Source organism: Oreochromis aureus, linkage group 11 (genome assembly GCF_013358895.1).
Source record: "Oreochromis aureus strain Israel breed Guangdong linkage group 11, ZZ_aureus, whole genome shotgun sequence".
In the NCBI taxonomy this organism is placed as follows: Eukaryota; Metazoa; Chordata; class Actinopteri; order Cichliformes; family Cichlidae; genus Oreochromis; species Oreochromis aureus.
In genome coordinates, this window is record NC_052952.1 from 36,950,138 (window position 1) to 36,971,633 (window position 21,496).

Genomic DNA, 21,496 nt, shown 5'->3' on the forward strand with positions numbered 1-21,496 from the left:
GCGCGCGACCCGAGAGCAACAATAAAAGAAAATCAAATAAATTCAACTTTAAAAACAACAACAAAGTAAAAACACTGAGAGAGAAAGTTTTTTTTCATCAGTCAAAGTTAATTTTTCTTTTGAATGAAGTGAAACATCTGCACACATCACTGTTTTTGTTTTTGCGTTAACAAACAGAGAAGCAGCTCGGATCAGATTACATAACAGCTAATGGGAGGTCGAGAATCAGTTTAGTGCCTGATGACTGCAGCTGTGAGGGCAGTAAACAGAGCACTCCTCCATCCATCACAGCAGGTCGGAGGTCAGGTGTCAGAGGTCAGGAGCTGCCTCCCAGTAGCTCTGCTGTCCGTACAGCCTTTGTGTTCTGGGACCCTCATTCAGTCCTGCAGGGGGCCAGCTGAGGGTCCAGGACCAGACTGTGACATCCCTGTGTGCAGGAATCTTGTGTGAGTTCAGAAAATAATTTACAAGAAGAATTAGAAGAAAAACGTCCGTCTGAAGAAAACTGAGGCAGTGATGTAAGCTGAGACAGTTTCACCCCGAGCTACAACTGCATCAGGGGAAGGAAGTCCCCACATGCTGAGAAATCATCAGCGCACTACCCAACACTGTAGTTGCTCTAGTCCAAATTTATAGCAGAAATAAACCTGTTCACATGCTGATATAAAGTTCCTTTAGCCTATATGAACACTTTATTACTCTAAAAACCATACAGGAAGTGATTTTAAAAAAACCCACACACACTTTAAACGAAGTTGTAGGCCTTAAGAGTAGAGTTTGAGCAACAGGTGGATGGTGAACAGGCAGTAACCTCATCTAATGTAAGTCCTAGAAGTTCTGGAAGTGGACCTCTGTTCAATCCTTTTGGATGACTAATGGAATAAGCTGAAAAAACACATGGCATGCTGTGCGATACGTCCCACATGTTTGTACTTCAGTGTACATACAAGATTTTATTAGCCCTGATGCTGCAGTGATTTGCAATTTAATTCAATTTTATTTATACAGCACCAAATCACAACAAGTCACCTCAAGGTTCTTTATATTGTAAAATAAAAACCCTACAATAATACAGAGAAACACCCAACAATATGAGCCCCTATGAGCAAGTGCTTTGACGACAGTGGGAAGGAAAAACTCCCTTTTAACAGGAAGAAACCTCCGACAGAACCAGGCTCAGGGAGGGGCGGGGCCATCTGCTGCGACCGGTTGGAGGTCGTCTTTACAGGCAGCCTACTAACCAAGTTAGCCAGCATGCTAAAGCTGAGACCTCAGTCTAAAGTCTGTGTGTGATATCCAGAGATGGGCAGTAATGCGTTACTGTAATCCAATTACTTTTTTCAAATAGCAAGTAATGTAAGGGATTACTATTGCAAAAAATTAGATTACTGTTACTTTAGCACACTGCGTTACTAAACTCTCATGATTTTGCTTATGAGAGTGTCTCATGACATTATTTTATTTTATATGCTGGAATATGCAGAAAATAGGTTTCAATGTTAAACAATTTCTTCAAGTCAAAGACTGTTGTATATAATTTAATTTTTGCTTGATGCATAAAGTTAAAAGATTAAAAGTAATAAAACAAGTTTTAAAAAGAGGCTTTCCATTTGATTCACTTTTATAAGATAATTATGCATAAAAAATAGAATTGGGCTGCTGCTTTATTACACATTCAGGTTGTGTATCATGTTTTTAAAAAGTAACTAAGTAACTCATTACTTTTGAAAATAAGTAATCAGTAAAGTAACAGGATTTTTTTGGAGAAGTAATCTTAATTAGTTACTAATTACTTTTTTCAAGTAACTTGACCAACACTTGTGGTGTCTGGTGTATGTCATACAGAGTCAGCTGAGCTGAAACACATTTGATTTACAAGGTAAGTAAGAAACCATTCCATACAGCTGAGGTAAATGTTGATAAAAGTTCGACCAGCTGTCTGAACTAAAACGTTTGGTTGGTGGGTGGGCGTGTCCTAGATGGGCAGGCTCTACTGAAGGATTCATGCGTGAAGTATTACTCAAGGCCAAACTGGCAAAGACTGAGAGGCATCAAGAGGTCGCAGGGCCCTGCAGCCAAACAAACACACACACATGAAAACATCCAGGGATTCATGAGTTTAATGTTTCTGAAGTCCTCATCACAACCGTGACTGAACACAAAGTAAGAGCAGGAGGTTTCCGGGCTCCCGTCCTGATGCCCGTCGGTGTTCCTGATGTAAACGAGAGAAGCGAGCTTCAGTGAAAACGTAACGTGGGAGTGATTCTCGATGAAATCTGCAACGCAAAGAAGGCGAGCTCTCGGTTTGTGCTGCGGTCCTCCCTGCAGGCCTCCTCTCACGCTTTCAGACTGTTTGTTTCCGACTCCAGTGCGTTGCCACGGAAACCCGTGTTTAACAGCAGGTGAGGGGAGGAAGGAAACGCCACCTCTCCACCTCCAGCCCTCCGGCTCCTTTTTGCCTCCTCAGTCTGAAGCAAAAGTGTGTGAAGAGTGAAAAAGTGTCACACAGAGTTTGTAATTCAGTCTTAAATGCGTCTGGAGAAAGAATCCAGCTCCTCAAACTGCTTCCAGATCAGCTCATTAAGCCCAGCAGAGCAGGAGGGGGGGGGGCACTCACATTAACAGCACGCAGCGGGCGAACAGAAGCCAGGCCAGGATTCCTGCGAGGTGGCGTCATGTGCAGCTGTACGTCCCCGGGGTCCAGACCCGGTCAGGACGGGTGGAGACTCAGGGTGGAGGGGTGGGGCTGAAGTCAAAAACATTAATTTCTATTATCCTGACATGTGGATGTTGTCTGCTGTTGTTTCATTGTCCAGTTTACGGTAGAATCACCTCTCGTGACCTCTCGTTTCAGTCAAAGTGAGTCCAGATGATTCCTACGTCTCATTTTCAGCAACATGTTTTCATTCTTAAACTGTGGCTTAGCATGATTAACAGCTCAAACAATAATCCTTATTTATCTTACAGCGGACCGTGACGCAGCTCCCCCGGTTTCAACCTGTCTGAAAACTTTCTTCTGATTGGCTCAGAAGATTTGAACAGAAGCGAGAAGGGAGCATACTGGATCAATAAACATCATGTTGTATAAAATAAGACATTAAATTGCTGTTGAAGCTACATGAGGGATGAAAGTCAGTAGAAGCAAAACAGAATCTATGTGTGTGAATGAGACGGAGGCAGGTGGAAAGGTGAACATGTAAGCAAAGAGAGGAGTTTAAATACCTGGGCTCAACCATCCAAAGCAACAGACAGCGCACAAGAGAGGTGAAGAGAGTGCATGCAGGGTGGAGTGGGTGGAGACGGGTGCCGTTTATTGAGACAGGATAGCAGGAAGAGTGAAAGGGAAGGTGTAAAGATGGAGGTGAGACCTGCTGTGATGTCTCGTTTGGAGACGGCCGAGCTGAAGACGTTCAGATGTTCACGAGCGGGATGGACGGGTTTAGAAATGAGTCCGTCAGAGGGACGGAGATGGTTTCAGCACGTGCAGAGAAGGATGGATGGAGCTTCCAGGCAGGAGGAGACTGTGGATGAAGGAGGACATGCAGAGACATGACAGAGGAGGATGCTGGGATAGGAGGAGATGGACGCAGATGATCTGCTGTGGCGCCCCCTACAGCAAGCAACCAGAAGAAAAAGTAGCAGTTGGTGACTGGAACGTTACTGTGCTGGAAATGTGGTAATTTGGACCAAAACCAATAAAACTCCAGTTTGAAAGTCAGTAGAATTCCAGCATGAATAATAACTGGTAACGATTTGTTGTTACATTTGCTCGTTTGGGCACTCTTCTGCTTCTGTGCACCTCCCCTCTGTCATTCGCTGATAACTTCCACAGATGAAGTGAAGACAGCTGCTGGTGACTTTGAGTGGATTATATGGAGAAAATAATTATTAATCAGCTGTTTGGATTCTCCATGAATACTGAATGACCCATCCGTCTTCATTTAAAGCTTTATTCTCTCGTGTTGTTGTCACGTGATAATTACGCTGCAGGCAGAAACATGTTCAGAACAAAGATGCATCAGTAGTGAACGCTGTCAACCTTTCTTCTCCTTATGCTTCATATTAAGAGCAATATGTTAAAAATAGAACGGAACAAAACCATGTGACTCCACTTTTCCTTTAATTCATTTCTGTACATACACCAGCACCGAACTCCACTTCCTGTCCACAGAGGCTCGTTTGTGCGTCGATAAATTATTTTTTCATTTGATAAACTTCACACTGACTCTTCCTGTTTGGTCAGATGGACCCAAACTTTGTCTAACTGCACCTGGATCTTATCCTGAACATTTTCACTGCTGTCCGTGAAGTCCCACGGCGCCCTCTGCCCGTCGTCCTCAGCCGTCTCCTTCGTCCTCGTGGTCGTGATGGGAGCCGATGTCCTGCAGGTCGGGCGGCTCCTCCAGCGCCTCGTGATGGGCATGCTGGATTGACACCATGCCGGTCAGCAGGGCGTAGCTCAGCATGGCGCCCAGAGCCACCAGAGCAGACAGGAACTGCTTCCTCCGCTTGTTGGGAACGTGGTCGAAGTCTCCGCCTTCAGACTGGGAGGAAGTCTTCTGACTGAAGCTCTCTGGACCAAAAAACAACAACAACAACAACAACGGGGAGAATGTCAGCCGTGTTTCTACTGTGTTTCTACTCTAGGCAGTTTATGCTCGCTCACGGTGGCTTTGCTAACCGCAGCGTGAAACACTACATCACAGCTGCTGCTGCACTTTGGTGCCATTTTGGCTCATCATGCACATTCTGATTTTTTCTGCCTCGGTTGGGTTGGAAATACAAGTGTGAGGACGGGGCTACTGCCGTATCAATGCAGAGATTCCCACAGGACACATAAAGAAATCACTGCAGCAGAAACGAGAATTCCTGTGGAAAACTTTGCTTCTTGTCTTCCTCATTTCTTTCTGGAGCTGTGATCATCCAGCAGCTCCAGAGAGCCCGGCGTGCCTCGAGCACCAGTTTAAACACTTATGTGTTGATGTCAAAGTTTCCAGGAGCAACAAACAAAATGTCAACCACAACAACGAGTCAATGTCACATTACTGAAGTATAAGACCATCAGGAAATGTACCGCTGCAGGTTGCATTAACACGAGTTACAATTCAAAAGCTCTCAGGATAATTCATGGCGCAGGGTTTGTGGTTATGGTTTAGGTTTAAAGCTGAACCATCAACGATGACAAGCACCCTGACCCTTGACCCCATGCCCTTAGAACATGTGACTGGATTTTTAAAAATTGTTCTTCCAAATGAAACACTGTAACTAAAAAAGGCTGTTTTTAGTCTCCCAAACATACCCGAATGTAACAGCTGGTTCAGCAACCATGAAATCTCAGAGTCAAGTGCTCGGCCACAGATTTGTGGGTTGATGTTGTATTCTCTTTGCTTTACAGCATAAAGCAGGACTGTTGTGGTGAACTGGTGCTTCATAATTAAATCTCAATTGAATTGGGAACTTAAGATGTTTTCCACTGGTGTCCTCGCTCCCACAGCAGGAAACGCTCCACTCACAAGCATTCGACTACTGGAAATACTCTGAAATGAAAGCGAGCTGGGAGCGTTTCAGACGGTGTCAAATTCACAACCAAAACTTTCTAAAAGGCACCAACAACAAAAATCTCTCCAACAAAACAAACATCGTCTTTGTGACAGCGCTCCGATAATCATCCCGGGTCTTTTTCCCCTAAGTGTTACAAAAATGTCTTGCCACATTTCCCCCAACATGTTTTCCTGATGTCATCTTCGTTCTTCATTAGTGATGGCAGAAGTCAAACAGCAGAAAACATTTGCACATGTTTCAGGCTAAAATGAGACAATCTGTTTAGAGTGACGGTTTACACGATGTCACATCAATCTCAGACGGATAAACGATTCCAAAACATCTCAGAGGCAAAAAATGCTGACGGGCTTGAACTTGAACTGTTGTTACTTCTCTTATTAATGGTTTCAGACATCTCGCTCTGAGAGTTTGACTTTAAAGTCTGCGAACAATTTGTCCGAAGATTAAAACGTCTTGAAGTGAGCGGGACGGCGTCCAGCCTCGGCCTGGAATCGAGAAGTCTGCTTGGACTGTTGTGTGCCTCACCTCGGCCGTCTTTGGGGAAGTAGAGCTGCAGGATGTTGGTGCAGAAGTTGGTCAGGTTGTCGAGAGATTTCAGATGCTGCTGTAGTTTCCCATTGGGCAGTTTGCACTTCAGGATGGGCGCCAAGTGACCAAACACGTAGGCATCGAGAGAGGAAGGCCTGCAGGGAGAAAATCTTATTATGGTCAAAGTCCAATAATCTGGTGTCACGACTGCAACACCCAGCGACAAGTACTGTGTACATCACTGTATGCAGAACAGTAAGGTACATAAAGAGGACAGACTTGCCTGTCTACAGGCACCAAGAGTTTTTACCAGAGTTAATATGATACATAAGTGTTTTTCTGATGTTTGATGTTAATTCAAAATGATTGTCTAACGTATATTTGATCCCCTTCTCCTGAACCACTTCCAGCGGGCCCCGGGTCTCCTCCTGGGTGGAGATGCCTGAAACACCTCTAGAAAAGCCTTTAACTTAGTGACTATTTTTAAAGTTTCCCCGGAGTAATGCAAGCCTGTGAGAAAAGCCAACTTCCAGTGATGGAGTGAACGTGTGGATGAACTTACGAGTCTCCAAAGAAGAATTTGTGAGAGCCGAGCCGCTGGGACAGCAGGTTCATGCACTCGACAGCATCTCGGTACAACTAAAAACCACAAGACAGACACAGAAAGACAAAACTGGGTCAAAGCCAGAAGCTTCAGTTTATAAATCAACAATATCTGTAAAAAAGGCTCAAAAGGTGCAAGAATTCTGGTTCTGCTAAAAAGCTGAAAACTAAAAAACTCTGGGCCAGTTTTGTTGTGTTGAACTGGTGCTTCTGGGGGTTTTCTGGTCCTGGTACTGGGACGGTAGAAGAGAGGCCTTAGGGTACCCAGAGGTGTCTTCATATCTGGCCTTTTGTCCCACCAGACTTTACAAGATGGAAAGTGCCCCCGATTTCCAACCTTTAACCTTAAATCTGCCAAGGTTGCAATGGAGTCTTGAGCTGATGTCATGCTTGTGACCTTGGTTCTCCTTGTCTGGAGTAAATTTCCTGCAGTTCATTGTTCCTCCTCTCACTGTGTACACAGCTGTTCCATTACCAGCTCCTATGACTTAGTGCTATTGACACAAAGCATTAAAGATCCAAGAGCCACCATAAATTTAACTGTGAAAGCTAAAGCAAGGAACTAACATGGCCAAGGTCAAAGGTCTGTGTCCAAATCCTTTGCTGAAAGTCTGCACCGTGTGATGCCTTTTACGACCACTGAGAGGGTTTTTTCTCCACTGGAGACCTCCAAAGACAGCATATGAATTCCTGTCTTCATGCCTTAGAAACTCCTGTGACTGACTGGTGAGGTCAGGTTATACCAAGCTGTCTTTGATACGGTCATTTAGAAAGGGCTTCTCAAACATGAGTGTTATAGTCATGAGTACAGCCAAACGTTCACCAAAGTCATCAAGATTTACTTGTGCGATGTGTTTTATCTCCAGGGGAAAAGTGTCTGACGGCCTCATTTTTCTGGAGCATCCAAACACACCTCAGACTTTATCAGTGAAATGACCCAATAGCTGCGTCCCAATTCAGGGGCTGCATCCTTCGGAGGCCGCATTTGAAGGCGATTACGTCACAGCCAGGCGATGAAGGCTGTCCCAACTCAAAGGCTGCTCCAAATGTGGTCGACAAATGCGTCCTTCATTTCCCTGAATTTGAAGGATGGGTCAGTATCCTTCGTGGCCCAACCTATCCCAGAATTCATAGCGCAGCTCAGCCAATTCCAGTTTCCAACAATGGCGGCCGCTACTAAGTTTTAATATTACTCTTATTAATCTTTCTGGGTCTCAAAATAAACGTTTAACATATTTTCAGGTGAGAATGTAGCTGTGTAAACTTCAAATATCTGCTCGGTTTATCAAGGTATTGCATATTTGCAAAAGTGCTCTGACGTTTTCGGAGACGTCTGTTACCCACCAGCTCGATAGCAGACCAGGAGGTCGAGGGTCACTAGAGCCGGCGAGAACAGCGGACTCCTGGTTCATCATTTTCAAACACCGCGTGGTCTTTCGCTACTCAGGTTAAACATGATATATAAGTCAGATTTTTTCAGTGTTTTATTTGTTCCTGAGTAAATCAGTTTGGCTGAGATTAAAGTTCTAGTTTTCACACAGCTGAATAAACGTCAAACAGAAAACTGATTAAACAGACGTGTGAGACGGTCGAGAGTTTAGTCCAGTGTGCTGTTATATTTTAGACAGCAAGGAGCAGACGGCCGAGTTTATTAAACTCCACCGAGACAGCGGTGACGCAGATCTGAAGGCCAGACCGTCCCATTTCACAGCCTCGCACTTCCGGCCTTCTTAGTCTTCGGAGGACGCGGCCCACGTAGACCGCGAAGGCCGGGTCCTCAGGAGGATGCAGCCCCTGAATCGGGACGCAGCCTCTGTGTAACAGGTGAGCATTTCAGGCAGTTCTACGATTTCCCTCCAGATGACGGAAACACTCAGCACTACATTCATATTTTAACCAGTCAGTATTTTAAAGAGCGTGACATCAAATTAATAATTGAATTATCGAAACGTTAACATTATGCTGGCGTGTTTTTGGCCCAGCTTCCATTTGTATCAGCCGCTCGGGGCATGCAAAGCGCCGGTTCATGCAGATGACCAGAGCTTACGATATACTGGATGCAGGCTTGTAGTGACACCAGTCCTCTAGCCCACAGTCACTATTTTAATCATTTAAACTGTTTCACTGCTTAATACTACAGTCAGCAGTTTGAGGTTATTTAATCAAAAATAATTTTGTAATCATATATGTCGATGTAATGTGTAACTTCCAATAAAATGAGACTTTCTCAAACTTTGATTTAATCCATTATAAATACAGCCGTCACGCTGCTCTGCTGTCTCGAACACAGTGGCCAAAACGGACATCGCCCTTCCACTGAAACACGTTTTAGACATGTGGCTAGAAACCGGCCGCATGCGCAGGATTACAGCGGTGAAGGCGAATTTTAATTCGTGTCTGCATGAATGCATGTGTCAAGCAAAGAGAGAAGCCCTCAAGGCTTTCAGTTACCATCTGATAGTCTACACCCACAACCATGGTGAAGCGGTACTGTGGTTTGAAAATCAGTTACAGGCCAGAAGCCCGACCATTCCTTCTTCATATTTCTCCTGGGATCATAAATATCCACAGAACACTTTGTGCCAAACTGTGATTCAGATGTTGTCCAGATCCCCTTCTTGGATGGACCATGAGACCAACTGATGTTATCACCCTCAGGCTCCATGACTGACTTTTTTCCTCTAATTCACTCTGCTTCCCAGCATTTCTATTCCCCTTTCTGTACATACTCAAAATTCCAGCCTCACTGGTTTCTGCATGTGGAAGAACAGCTTCTCAGCCAGACTACGTCTCTATAAACCATCCACTGTGACGTCTTTATCTTGGTTACGACCTGAAGGGGAGTAAAACTCAGAGGAAACAACCCTGGAAAATAGGCAACTTCGGCGATTGTTCATTCCTGAAAAGTCAGCTCTGAAGGTTTCCGCACTGACAGGAACAAATTGCTTTTTAACTACCTTCCCCTGAACGCGGCGTGCCCTCTGACCTTTGTCCAAAGCAGACCGGTTGTTCTGCATGTGCACTTTTCCAACAGAAAGCTCCACTGACAAAAAGTTTTCCTTTCAGTCTAGATTCGTTCCAACCACCAGCCCGAACACATGGAAACGATATCTGCGTCTGAACTGGAAAACCGTGGAGCTTCTGCATGTTCTGGTGTTACTGCAGCCGGCTGACACGCAGCATGAAAGTCAGTGTTTCCTTCACAAAAACAGGGGGTCTGGTGGACGTTCCACGTACACGGTGACCTCACTTTTTATTCTCATGCTGGAGTTTCAATTCAGGGGAAATTTTTTCACTTCTTTTATAAACACGCTAAAGGACAGGCAAAAAGAAGGCTGGGATTTATTGAGAAAGGAAGGAAGATGGGAGAAAGCGAGCCAGGCAGCTCAATCAGAGGAAGGGTAGAAAGAAAAGCACAAGATAGACAGATTAGATAACAGACTTTACGTATGTATCAAAGATAATAAAGAAGGTGAATTTACTGCCTATAAAATATTAAAGAAAGACTTTAAAGCCTGCACAGTATCTCTGGTTCTATGCTCAGACAAATGAGCGGTTTCATTCTGAAGCTGGTAAATCAGAGGAGGGTCGATCTCTTCTGACCTCCTCCCCTCACCTCCTTCTCCAGCTCCTCTCCGGCCTCCAGCCTCTCGTCTCCTCGCAGCAGTCGCAGTTTCTCCAGCTGTTGCCGCTGCATTCGTCCCGGCAGGAAGAAGTTCAGGGGGAACGGCATGTGCTCGGCGTACCAGCGCCGAGTCACGTCCACGTAGTTCTTCGGCTCGATCCAGAAGGTGTAAATCTACAGAGGATTGATCCAGAGATTCAGGGACGAGCTCAGAGAAACACACTCTCGGTTCATTAGCAGAGAAACTCGTCTCACCAGAGCCGGCATGAGTTTTTCCTCCATCAGAGAGATGAAGGCCAGGCTGTCGGCGCCTTCCTTGGCCGACAGGTCGTAGTCTGCATTGAATTTCTGGGAAGAAGAAAAAGGATTAAACGTCAATAAAACAGGAACAAAGACGAGCACTACAGCGCAGCAGGTTAATGATACTCCAATGAAGGGAAACGGAGCTCAGTGCAGTCGTTTATAAACACTTATAATTTGTTTTTTTTTTTTTTCCAATGATTTGTGCATGAATTTAAAAACCAAGAACCGGGCGCACAGCCTGAATTTATTTACCACATCGTATCTTAGCGTCCTCGTTGTCCCATATGATCTACTGCCTCCCTGAACCTCCATGAACTGAAGCTACGTCATGAAGAAGAGTGGGCCAAAATTCCTCCACAACATGAAGTCATGCAGAAGATGATTGCTGCTGAAGGTGGTTCTAAAAGCTGGAAGTGCTTTTCACCGGCCAATCATCGCTCTAAAGACTCGGATAGCAGCAGGTTTTAGGACACGCACAACACTGCAGTTATTTTAAGATGCTGTTTGACAGAATAAGAGCTGGAAACAGGAGCGTGCATGGCTCCATGTTAGCAGGAATATCAGTGCAAAATTAATTTGCATTAATGTCAGTTTTACAACAAGCTGCAAACAGATGACAGTTCCAGCTCTACTTGAATAACAGCAAACAAAGTGTGAGACTCAGTTTCAGACGGCAGCGGCTCTCAGAGTCACGTTCAGTTTCTGAAGCTTCGGTCGTCTGCAGGAACGGCTCGAGTGGAGCTGAAGGTGTTTGTTTTAGTGTGTGTTGGAGGCTTTACAGGCTGCTGCCGTCTCTGCGGTCTGAACCGCTTCCATGTTTCCTCATTAGCACAAGCAGCTGTATACAGTGGCAGCAGCAGGGAAACCAGAACGAGCTGCTGCTGAATTCACGCTCAATGAGCCGCTCTGATAAACAGCTGAGTGCACGCAGCATTAAGAGAACACTTAACAGGTCCTCCTCGTGCACGACCGGAGCCCCGAGGGGCAAGAAAACCCCAAAAAGATGCAAAATGGCAAAATAAAGAAGATGAGAAACAACAAGTTCTGTAAAGAAAGAGAGGAGCTGAAGGACGAGCACAGAGTCTGAAGTCTTCTTTTCTTTTCCTCCGGGCTTCTTCAGCAGCTTTCCTGTCGCTGTGGTTTCTGAACAACCTACCGCATAGAGAAGGCACCGAGCATGCTGGGTAATGTGTTCCAGCTGCTGAACGAAGGCCGTGCTCCTCAGTGAGCGGGTGTGGGTCAGAAACTGCTGTTATCACTGGGTTTGAGAGTTTCTTCCTCAAAGATATTCAAGAGCAAATGTCAAAGACGTGCTTCCAGTTTGGGCTTACGATGCTGCTTTAACAGCAGGCCGCACGACGCTGAAGCAAACCTGGAAGCTCGACAGCAGTTTTAGCTCATTTTACTCCAGTGAGCAGGTGCAGAGACACACCCACACCAACAGGACAGCATGTGATCACAAAGCATATCAAACGCCAGCAGGCTGAACACGTCTGAGTCATGCACACCACTCTTCACGTGCACGACTGTGAAATATTTATGATAACGTGTCCAGGTTGGTGTTAAAGTGACTGAACAAGCTCCTTCTCCATCCACACTGTATAAAGATGGAGCTCCACCTCGCAGCGCTGCTCTGATTTCTTTCTGCCTTCTTTCTCCTGCTGAGGTTTAACAGAATTATCAGCTCTGCTGGAATGTGTCTCTGCTGCAGCTTCCTGTTGTTTAATGAGTTTTTCCAACCGGCACACACACACACACACACACACACACACACGCTCACGCACACACACACACACACACACACACACACACACACACGCACACACACACACACACACACACACACACACACACACACACACACGCACACACACACACACACACACACACACACGCACACGCACACACACACACACACACGCACACACACATACACACACACACACACACACACACGCACACACACACACACACACACTACACACACACAATGCACGCACGCACACACACACACACACACACACACACACACACACACACACGCACACACACGCACACACACACACACACACACACACACACACACACACACACACACACACACACACACACACACACAGGTCTAGCACTGCACACAGCTGAGACCACAGCAAAGGGAAAAGTTTTGCCTGCAGAAATAACCAGCGGCAATCAGTTTTATTCCTCACAGCTCTGCTTTTGTTTTCCATCAATTCTGAGAGCAACGATTTTATTCTAAAATATCCAACAGAACATTTGAATATTAAAGCTCTTTGTTTCTTCTGTCGGACCGTAACCCTGGGAACGAGGTTTTACCTGTTTTCTGAGGTGGATGATGATGTCAGAGGGTCGGGACAGAGTTTCTTTCTGATTGGTCCTCAGAGCAGGAAGAGAACCTGAAGACAGGAAAAAAAAAATCAATAATCACTGTAAACAAAGTCAGAGTTTCTTCTTCGTGTGTCTGCAGCGGAGCCGCCTCACCGCTGGGACTCCTCCAGGGGTTGGAGATCTTTCGAAGTTTGAGAGGAGCTCCAGCAAACTGGGCGTAGGCCTGAAAAAAAAAAAAAAGAGAAGAAAACACGACAACACATGAAAAACAAATTCAAACTTCTTTATTTATACAGCACCAACTCACAACAACAGTCGCCTCAAAGTGCTTTGTACCGTAAAGGCCCTGCAATAAAGAAAAGGACGACCCCCTGTGACCAAGGAAAAAAGAATGAAAGTGAACTTTCAGGAGTCCAGAATCTGCATTTTGCACCCGACACTTGAAACGAATGTCATGTATCGTTTATCCTGGTGTTTAGTTTAGCTTCCTTCTTTGTGTGGGAGCTGTGGGAGCTCTGACCTGCTGATGGACCTTTCAGAAGAAAAGCATCCAGAGGAAAACGGCACCGTCTGGACCTGATTTCATCACAATCCATCCGACGGTTGTTGAGACATTTCAGTCTGAACCGCAGTGTTGGACTGAGCAACATTTCCATGTGTGGAGCCAAGCAGGCAGCATGAGTAAACCCACTCAGACCACACTGACATGATGTCTTCACGGGAAACTCAGACGAGTTCAAGGACTCGTTCAGGTCTGCAGCAGAATCTACAGCCTCGATGTTACGATCAGATCAGACTTTCCAGAGTTCGGACCAGAAAACCTCTGAAAACAAAGCTGCAGACTGAGAGAACCGTCAGTCACCGAGGACAGGACAAGGACGCTCATTATCCGGAGACCTGCTGACCCGAGGCTCAAAGAGCTGCTGTATGACAAACACCTGAAAGCTTCCTGAAGCCTCTCTGTTCGTCTCGTCAGTCAGAAAATCACTGACACCAATTATATTTCTGCCAGAAAGAAACAACAACGACCTTATAACGAGGTCCGCTCACATGAAGTTCACTTTTAAGATTCTTTGAATTATTATGCCCACATGTTCCTCTAAAGGTGGGCGTGGCCAAACTTGGAAGCTGGATTCGCTGAATATGAATAATTTTAAATGGTTTATAAAAAGTTGGGAAGCTGTGGAAAATAGGAGGAGCTGAATGTCAGTAAACTGGAGAAAATGGCATGCTGGAGACAAGAAACGGATCAATATTTCCCCGAGTATATTGGTGATATTTATTAGTGCATTTGTGTTCATAGCATTTCATGTTTTCCTGGTGAATCAGAGATTTTTGCCTCGATAATATGCAGTTATGATTGAAAATAACCAAAATGCAACATCACACGTTTACTTAATGTTTTCTGTCTTTTGTTAATTGCCTGCAATTTAAAATAAACTACTGTAACGGTCAGAGGATAATTAGTAATGAGCAGCGGGGGATTCGGACCGACTGCTCTTACAGTAAAAGCTGGAGGTGACTCAATTCTTCTGGAAATAAAAAATAAAAGCTTAGCTCAGAGTCGAGAGCCTCGTTCTGCTTTTACAACCAGAAAGAATGAGGAGGAATTTCCCCATAAATGTGCAGCAGTGAAGTCAGAGTATGATGAAAGTGGAGCTGTTTGTTCCACGCAGCTGTGGCAGCGCGTGAGCTGATCTCAGTAACAGATTACAGGCTGCACAGTCACTTTACAGGCGCGATGGACACGCTGGCTGTGCTGAAAACAGAACTGTGTTGGACAATGTGCACTTCTGTGCTAAACAGTTAAATGTAGAAGCTGAAGGATATTAAAAGTCAAAGGAAAATATTCCTCATGACTCCCAGTAAAAATGCTAAACGATTCATAACACTGCATCTCACAAATCAACAGATAAAAGCTGAATGTGAGTAAAAAGACATCACAAACAAAACCATGATCCTCATGGTGAGACTGAGCTGCTGCTTTATGTGATAAATGTGTGTAATCTGAATAAATGCATGAATTAAAAATAGTTTAAAATACTGTAAAATGTATGTTTGATCTTGTACTCCCAGTTCATCCTGTTCATCTTATATCGTTAGGCTGTATTTCCTTTTTTGTGCATGTTTATAGCGATTGGTCTGCATGAAGCTGAGGTTAAGACAACCTTACAGTAAGTACGCAAAATGTTTAATTTCATGTAGTTTTTGACATTTGGATGAACAAAAAAAAAAATGTTTGAACTTGAATAAATTAAACTTCACTATAATATAATAAAATATTTGATGTAATGTATGGCACTGATGAAGCAGGAGATCAAACACTTCCTGTATGGATGCCTGTGAAGATACTGTTGGAATCTATGAACAAACAAAAAGGGAAAATGCTGCATTACCTGCTTAAAATAACATAACTATCTTAATTATTCAATACATTATGGAGAATATGATGCATATAATATTTATTAATATGTTGGTTGGAATTGTAACAGTCAAAATTAATATACTGCAGCAGTCTCTCAAACTGTGGTAGGCGGGAAGTCTCCAGATTTAATAATATAGCACATTCTGATTAAGAGATTTCTGAAACATTCAAACGTACAGCTCTGCTATCACTTCCAACATAAATGAAGACAGAAAACTAAACAGCAGTGTAGGGTTACTGAAGTTGGACTAGCTGGTATATAATGATGAGCTACGTGATTGTAAGGGTTATTGAGGACAAATGAAGTTGCTGTAAACGGACCAAACTTCAGTCAGGAGAACAACTGAGATAATCCATCCACAATACCAGGTTAGTCATTAATATACTGCTGCATGGGCTGGGCTGTAGTTACATGTAAGGGTTTAAAATATAATGAGTGGTGATACAAACGAGAGAGACCGACAGTGATCACTGACTGTTTTTAGGGGCTTGTTCAGATTAAAAGAACAAGATACAAACAATTAAAACATGTTAGCCTTAATAAAGCATGGAAACAGCAGATATCCCACCTAATGTGAATGTTTTAATGCAGTACAGTTATTAATATCACATGTCACATGAATGACAGTTAAAATAAATAACATTCATATAAGAAATAAAATTTCCTGTATGTGGTGATAAAAGGTACTACGTCAAGAGCCATTCTGTTTCTGGAATTCGGCTCACTGAGGATGGTCGACTATTCCAGAAACAGAAGCCCAGGACAAATGCAATGCCGACCTGTGCTGAACAGCTGGGCAGGATGCTGTAAGTTCCATCCTGGCTCCACCACCAAACTTCCCAGTCAGGACTGAGAACAGAGTCGCCTTGACGCCTGTGAGATAATCCATCCACAATACCAGGTTAGTCATTAATGTACTGCTGCATGGGCTGGGCTGTAGTTACATTGTAAGGGTTTAAAAACTGAGAGAGGCCGACAGTGATCATTGACTGTTTTTAGGGGCTTGTTCAGATTAAAAAGAACAAGATACAAACAATTAAAACATGTTAAAAACACAACAGCCTTAATAAATGCAGAGTAGTTTGGACCTGGAAGGAAGCAGCAGATATCCCACCTAATGTGAATGTTTTAATGCAGTACAGTTGTTATTAATATCACATGTCACATCCTGTTTATGACAGTACTCTGGTGCAGTCAAAATAAATAACATTCATATAAGAAATAAAATTGTCTCATGTGTAAACTGTATGTGGTGTTAAATCCCAGGACCTGAAGTGGGAGACCAACATCAAGGCCTTCCTGAGACAACTGGGGAAGTACTCCACAGGACTGTGACTTCAACTGAGCATTGAGTCTGTCCTGTGCTCCTCCATATTTTAAACAGGACAGGTGGTGCAGCGGACTGTACGGGCAGCAGAAAGGAAGTTTGCCCTCCAACCAGATCTGTACCTCTCAAGAACCAGGCAACGGGCAGGACAATCATCACAGTGTCACTGACACAGACTTTTGTGCTGCCCTCTTTAAGCCTGCAAACCAAACACCAGCAGGAAGAAGAATATTCCTAAACTTCTAACACTGCTCCCCACAGTGATGACAGGAAGTAGTTTTCATTCCACCTCAAGTATTTTAATATAGTTTAGATTAGTTATTTTTTTGTAGATGGGACAGCAACTAGGTGGAAGTGTGTCCCTGACCATATTAGGGATATCCCCTCTTGATGACATCACAAAGAGCAGGAAGTGTTGAGTTTTTAACTATCCTCTTGATGACATCACAAAGAGCAGGAAGTGTTGAGTTTTTAACTACTTGTACATGCACCGACCTCATTAAAAGTAATGGTGCCAATGTTAAATACGCACGTCCACTAATGTGCGGACTAATGAGGAAGTAAAGAATGGATCATTTTAAAATGAAAAACAAAAACATGGAGTAAAGCTCATCTTTGGGACAGTTTGTAGAAGCTGCTCTTACGTAACGTTTACAGACACCGTCCAGCTGTGAGCGCCTCGGTTCACAGCTGGACGCTCCAATAACAACTCTGACTGAGAGATGCTTAAAAGAAAACACACCTCATCACGCTGCTTCCGTCCAACAGGAAGACACCATTTGACATGATGAGATGCTTAAAGTCTTTCACTTCACCTGTGTGGACGGCTGAAGCCCCGCCTCCTATCTGCTGGGGCCACGCTAAGAAAACCAAGAACAGCTCTGACTGAATGTAAAGTGCAGTAGTGGAGTCACATTTCTCTGGTGGTTTGGAAAAACAGCAGCAGTGACACATTGGTGTTTTCCAACCACTGCTGAGGAGCCCGTCATTACCCAGCATGCACTGCTGCTCTGCTGTCTGATCTCAGTCCAACACAAACATGTTTCAATCAGCTTTAATCACTCAGCAGAGCTCTGAGGCCCTCAGCGCAGTCTGCAGGCGGGGATCATCGTACCCACACTGTCACCAGAGTCTCTGGACCACGGCAGTAATGGAAACTCTGCAGCCACAAAGCATTCTGGGTGGTCACAAGTCTTTAACTACACCTAATGCCTCCACTTAAAGGACTAGTCCGCCGTTTTTAAGCATGAACTGAATGACTGATGAGGGAAGCTGCTTTTACACGACGGTAGAAAGTCACAGCTCTGCTCCTACAGAACAGGCTCGTTTCTTTGCCTTTGTGGTGACACCGTTCAGCTGGTTAAAATTAAGACACGTGCAAGTGCATTAGCAGCAGCACAGTACTGCACACACACTGTGCTGCTGCTGATTATAAAACATAAGATAAGAACATATGTCTACAAAAAAGGCAAGTAGACATTTTTGACCTGTCCATAAGTTTAGTTGTTTGCTCAGACTCAGCTCAGCAGTGTTACTGTTTGCGTCTGCTGGTGCATGCATGGACCATCAGGACACAGGGTAAGGAGCTGGTCAAGTGGGAGGAGCTCAGAGTGGAGCCACTACCAATGCTCTTCTTCAAAAGAACCACTTGAGACGGTTCCAGCTTCTGACCGGGACTCCTCCTGAGCGCCTCCTTTGTGAGACATTCAGGCATGTCCAGATGGAACTATGGAGACTTGGGGGTGTTTCTCAATTCAGAAGATAAAACTTTTCAGGGACACAGTCCATGAAACAGCCAATGCTTTGCATTGCACCAGCTGTCCTCGCCCTTACACCAGCAGCACCAGCTTAATACACACAGTGACTTAAAGCACTTTTAAAAACACACTGAACCACTAGACTGATGTAAAACTGAATTCTGACATATTAAACCCAATACTGAGGCTGAAGTCTGACGAACATGTAGATTAAAGAATCTCTGGGGCCATCTGGTGGTCATATGAGGAACTACATGTCATTAGAGCTTAAACACTACTGAACAAATCAAAGCAAATGATTCTTTATTGGTGAGAGACCATAGCTCAGATTTAGAATTAATTCATTAATATTATATTATTTAATTAAATGTGAAGAAAACTGATGGATTATTACATCTGGACACTGAATACAGCATGTAATAAAAATACATTAGATAACAGTAGAAAGCTTTAAATGACAAACAAAAAGTTCTTCCTCCCGTCCACTGAGGAGGCGTAAACAGTCACACCGCAGGAACCATGGCACACTGGCACTGCAGCTCTCCCCTCCCTCTCTGGACTCAGCACCAAAGCAGGAGGGTGAGACATGCCCACTGGGGCAAAATCACAGCAGGTCCTGCTAGGCCTGTAACAACACTGCTCTGCTGACTGAAGAGATAGTACATTTAGGGACTTGTAGAGCTGTGTCATATCATATTGTCCACAATAATGCCCAAAGAAATTTTTATGTAATATCATAATACAATATTACAAGACACTTCACCCGTTGCCTACTGGTGGTGGTCAGAGGGCCCGGTGGCGCCAGTGTCCGGCAGCCTCGCCTCTGTCAGTGCGCCCCAGGGTGGCTGTGGCTACAATGTAGCTGCCATCACCAGTGTGTGAATGTGTGGATGACTGGATGTGTAAAGCGCTTTGGGGTCCTTAGGGACTAGTAAAGCGCTATACAAATACAGGCCATTTACTGCTATAGCAACGCCTTGTGCTCAAATTCCCTGGGACACGCAACAGCGACAGGATCCTGGGCCGAGAGCTACGTCAGCCTCTGACGGTGATTTAGTATCTACAAAGGGAGCGACTGTGAGATATGACAGCTGGTGATGTTACCCACATATAAATAAACAACACACTGAGCCGGGAAATTTGTATCCATCATCAGAAATATAATTACTGCAAATAAAATATCATAATCTAATTTTGAGGGTATATCGCCCATCCTTAACTTGTTGCACGTTTGGACCATCAACAGCAGCAGATGCTTCACTGCTTCCAGAAAACAGGTTTAGTAGAAGCTCTTAGTCTGAAAAGCCCAAGCAGAGGGAAACCGGCTTGTGTTTAACTCTCATTAATATTTAAAAATATAAAATGTAAAAGACTTTTACTGTATTAATCATCACCAGAAGCTTTTTTCATCTGAGCTGTACTTCACTTCCTACAGGTGAGCTGGACTAACTAAAGCTGGCTCTGAAAGGAGCTTGTTTCCAGCTGCACATCATCGCAGAGATCCTTCCTGAGGATGAGAGCCAGAAATCTGACTTTAGTCAGCATACAGGCACAACTCTACTCATCACTCATCGCTCTTAAACTCACTGTCATACAGCACCGCACAACAAAAACAGACCCTGCTGTTATTCAAAACACCACAGAAGGAAAAAGACCCACCAAACAAAACCCAAAGTCCTCCATGGAGTCAGACTTTCCTGCACATCAACAGCAGCACTGATTCATGAAACATGAAACTCATGTTTTAATCAGATCAGCTCCAGACTGAATGTGGAGCATTTCTACCTCCTAAAGCTCCACCACGAGCTATTACTGTGTGATACTGCAAATGTAGATGCCGAGTAAATACAGGACCAGTACTGCTGATACCAATACTTTTAACTCATAAAAGCAGCCTATGTACAAGAGAGCAGTGTGTCATGACTCATGAGATGATCTACATACACTGAACTTAGCAGATAGAAACAAAGTATCGATGCTATCGCACTACCATCGACACTATCGATACTTGTATCGATCCGCCCACCTCTACAGGAGCCGAGAGGAACCATGTCAATCAGACTCGTTGAATATTGTTATTATTTTACCGCTGATCGGTCAGAAAACTTCCCGTTTCACCTCCAGCTGAGCCACATGGACATCAAGCTGAATTAATTTAAGAACAAATGAAAGAAAAACGCCGTTTACGCATAACGTCGGTTTATCGCAGTCTGGTTGTGACGCCATCGCTTTACTGTTTACGTGAGTAATCGATCACGCTCCGTGCAGCCGGCAGTTTTATGATGAAACCTCGCTAACGCATGCTGACTGAGGCGTTAGCATTAGCAGCCGTTAGCACAGAGCCGGCCCGCGCCCCTGAGCGTGACCGCGCCCGGGCACAGAGCCGGGACCGGGGCCGGTGTCGGTGTGAGCGGACACTCACCAGAACCACCAGGCAGTCGGTACTGACCGACGGCAAACCCCAGTCTCCTTCCCAGCAAAACAACTCATCGGGCGCCGCCATCTTCAACCCGGATGGTGACCTCTCACACCGGAAATAGCTATCAAAATAAAGTCAACGTTTTGTAAAAACGCATTTCAAAGTAAAACTATTTGAAAAGTATTTTTGTTTTAACTTCAATGCACAAAAGTAATCTCGTAAAGAAGAACAAGTAGTTAACTTCAGCTCCAGGTATCCGCTAGCAAAAGTCAGGGTAAGGTCATGTTAGCACCCTGGAAAACTCAGCAGGCGTTCACCAATCACAGCAGGAGGTCAGATAAATAAAGTTATTTATTCTTAGAAAACATGAAGCAGGATGTTCCTCTCAAACAGCATTACTGTTTTCTGTGTAGATAATCCTGGACCATGTCTGAGACCAGTATTCATTTTCATGCTTTTGTTTTTTAAAATAAAAAACTTTACAGTGTGAGCTGTAAGATAACTCCATGAATTCTGCACAAATGCTGAGCTAACACTAGTTTGAATAATGGTTGTAGTCCCATGTTGGACATGTCATTGCATCATGTTGTGGTTTAAAGG

The 21,496-nt window shown here is 44.3% G+C and overlaps 1 protein-coding gene across 2 annotated transcripts; it reads right to left on the reverse strand.

Moving 5' to 3' along the window:
- Window positions 1–4,103: 4,103 nt before the first annotated feature.
- On the reverse strand, window positions 4,104–21,018 carry mtx1a (metaxin 1a). 2 transcript variants are annotated; one of them, XM_039619789.1, is made up of 8 exons: window positions 20,900–21,018; window positions 13,121–13,190; window positions 12,956–13,035; window positions 10,574–10,666; window positions 10,310–10,492; window positions 6,653–6,729; window positions 6,088–6,245; window positions 4,104–4,573 (listed from the first exon to the last, which is right to left on the reverse strand). In XM_039619789.1, the coding sequence occupies exons 1-8, from the start codon at window positions 20,978–20,980 to the stop codon at window positions 4,338–4,340; spliced, it is 978 nt and encodes a 325-aa protein (XP_039475723.1). In that variant the 5' UTR covers window positions 20,981–21,018; the 3' UTR covers window positions 4,104–4,337. The 2 variants fall into 2 exon arrangements, with proteins under 2 accessions (XP_039475723.1, XP_031602424.1); XM_031746564.2 differs by lacking the exons at window positions 12,956–13,035; window positions 13,121–13,190; window positions 20,900–21,018 and adding an exon at window positions 10,874–11,827.
- Window positions 21,019–21,496: the final 478 nt, after the last annotated feature.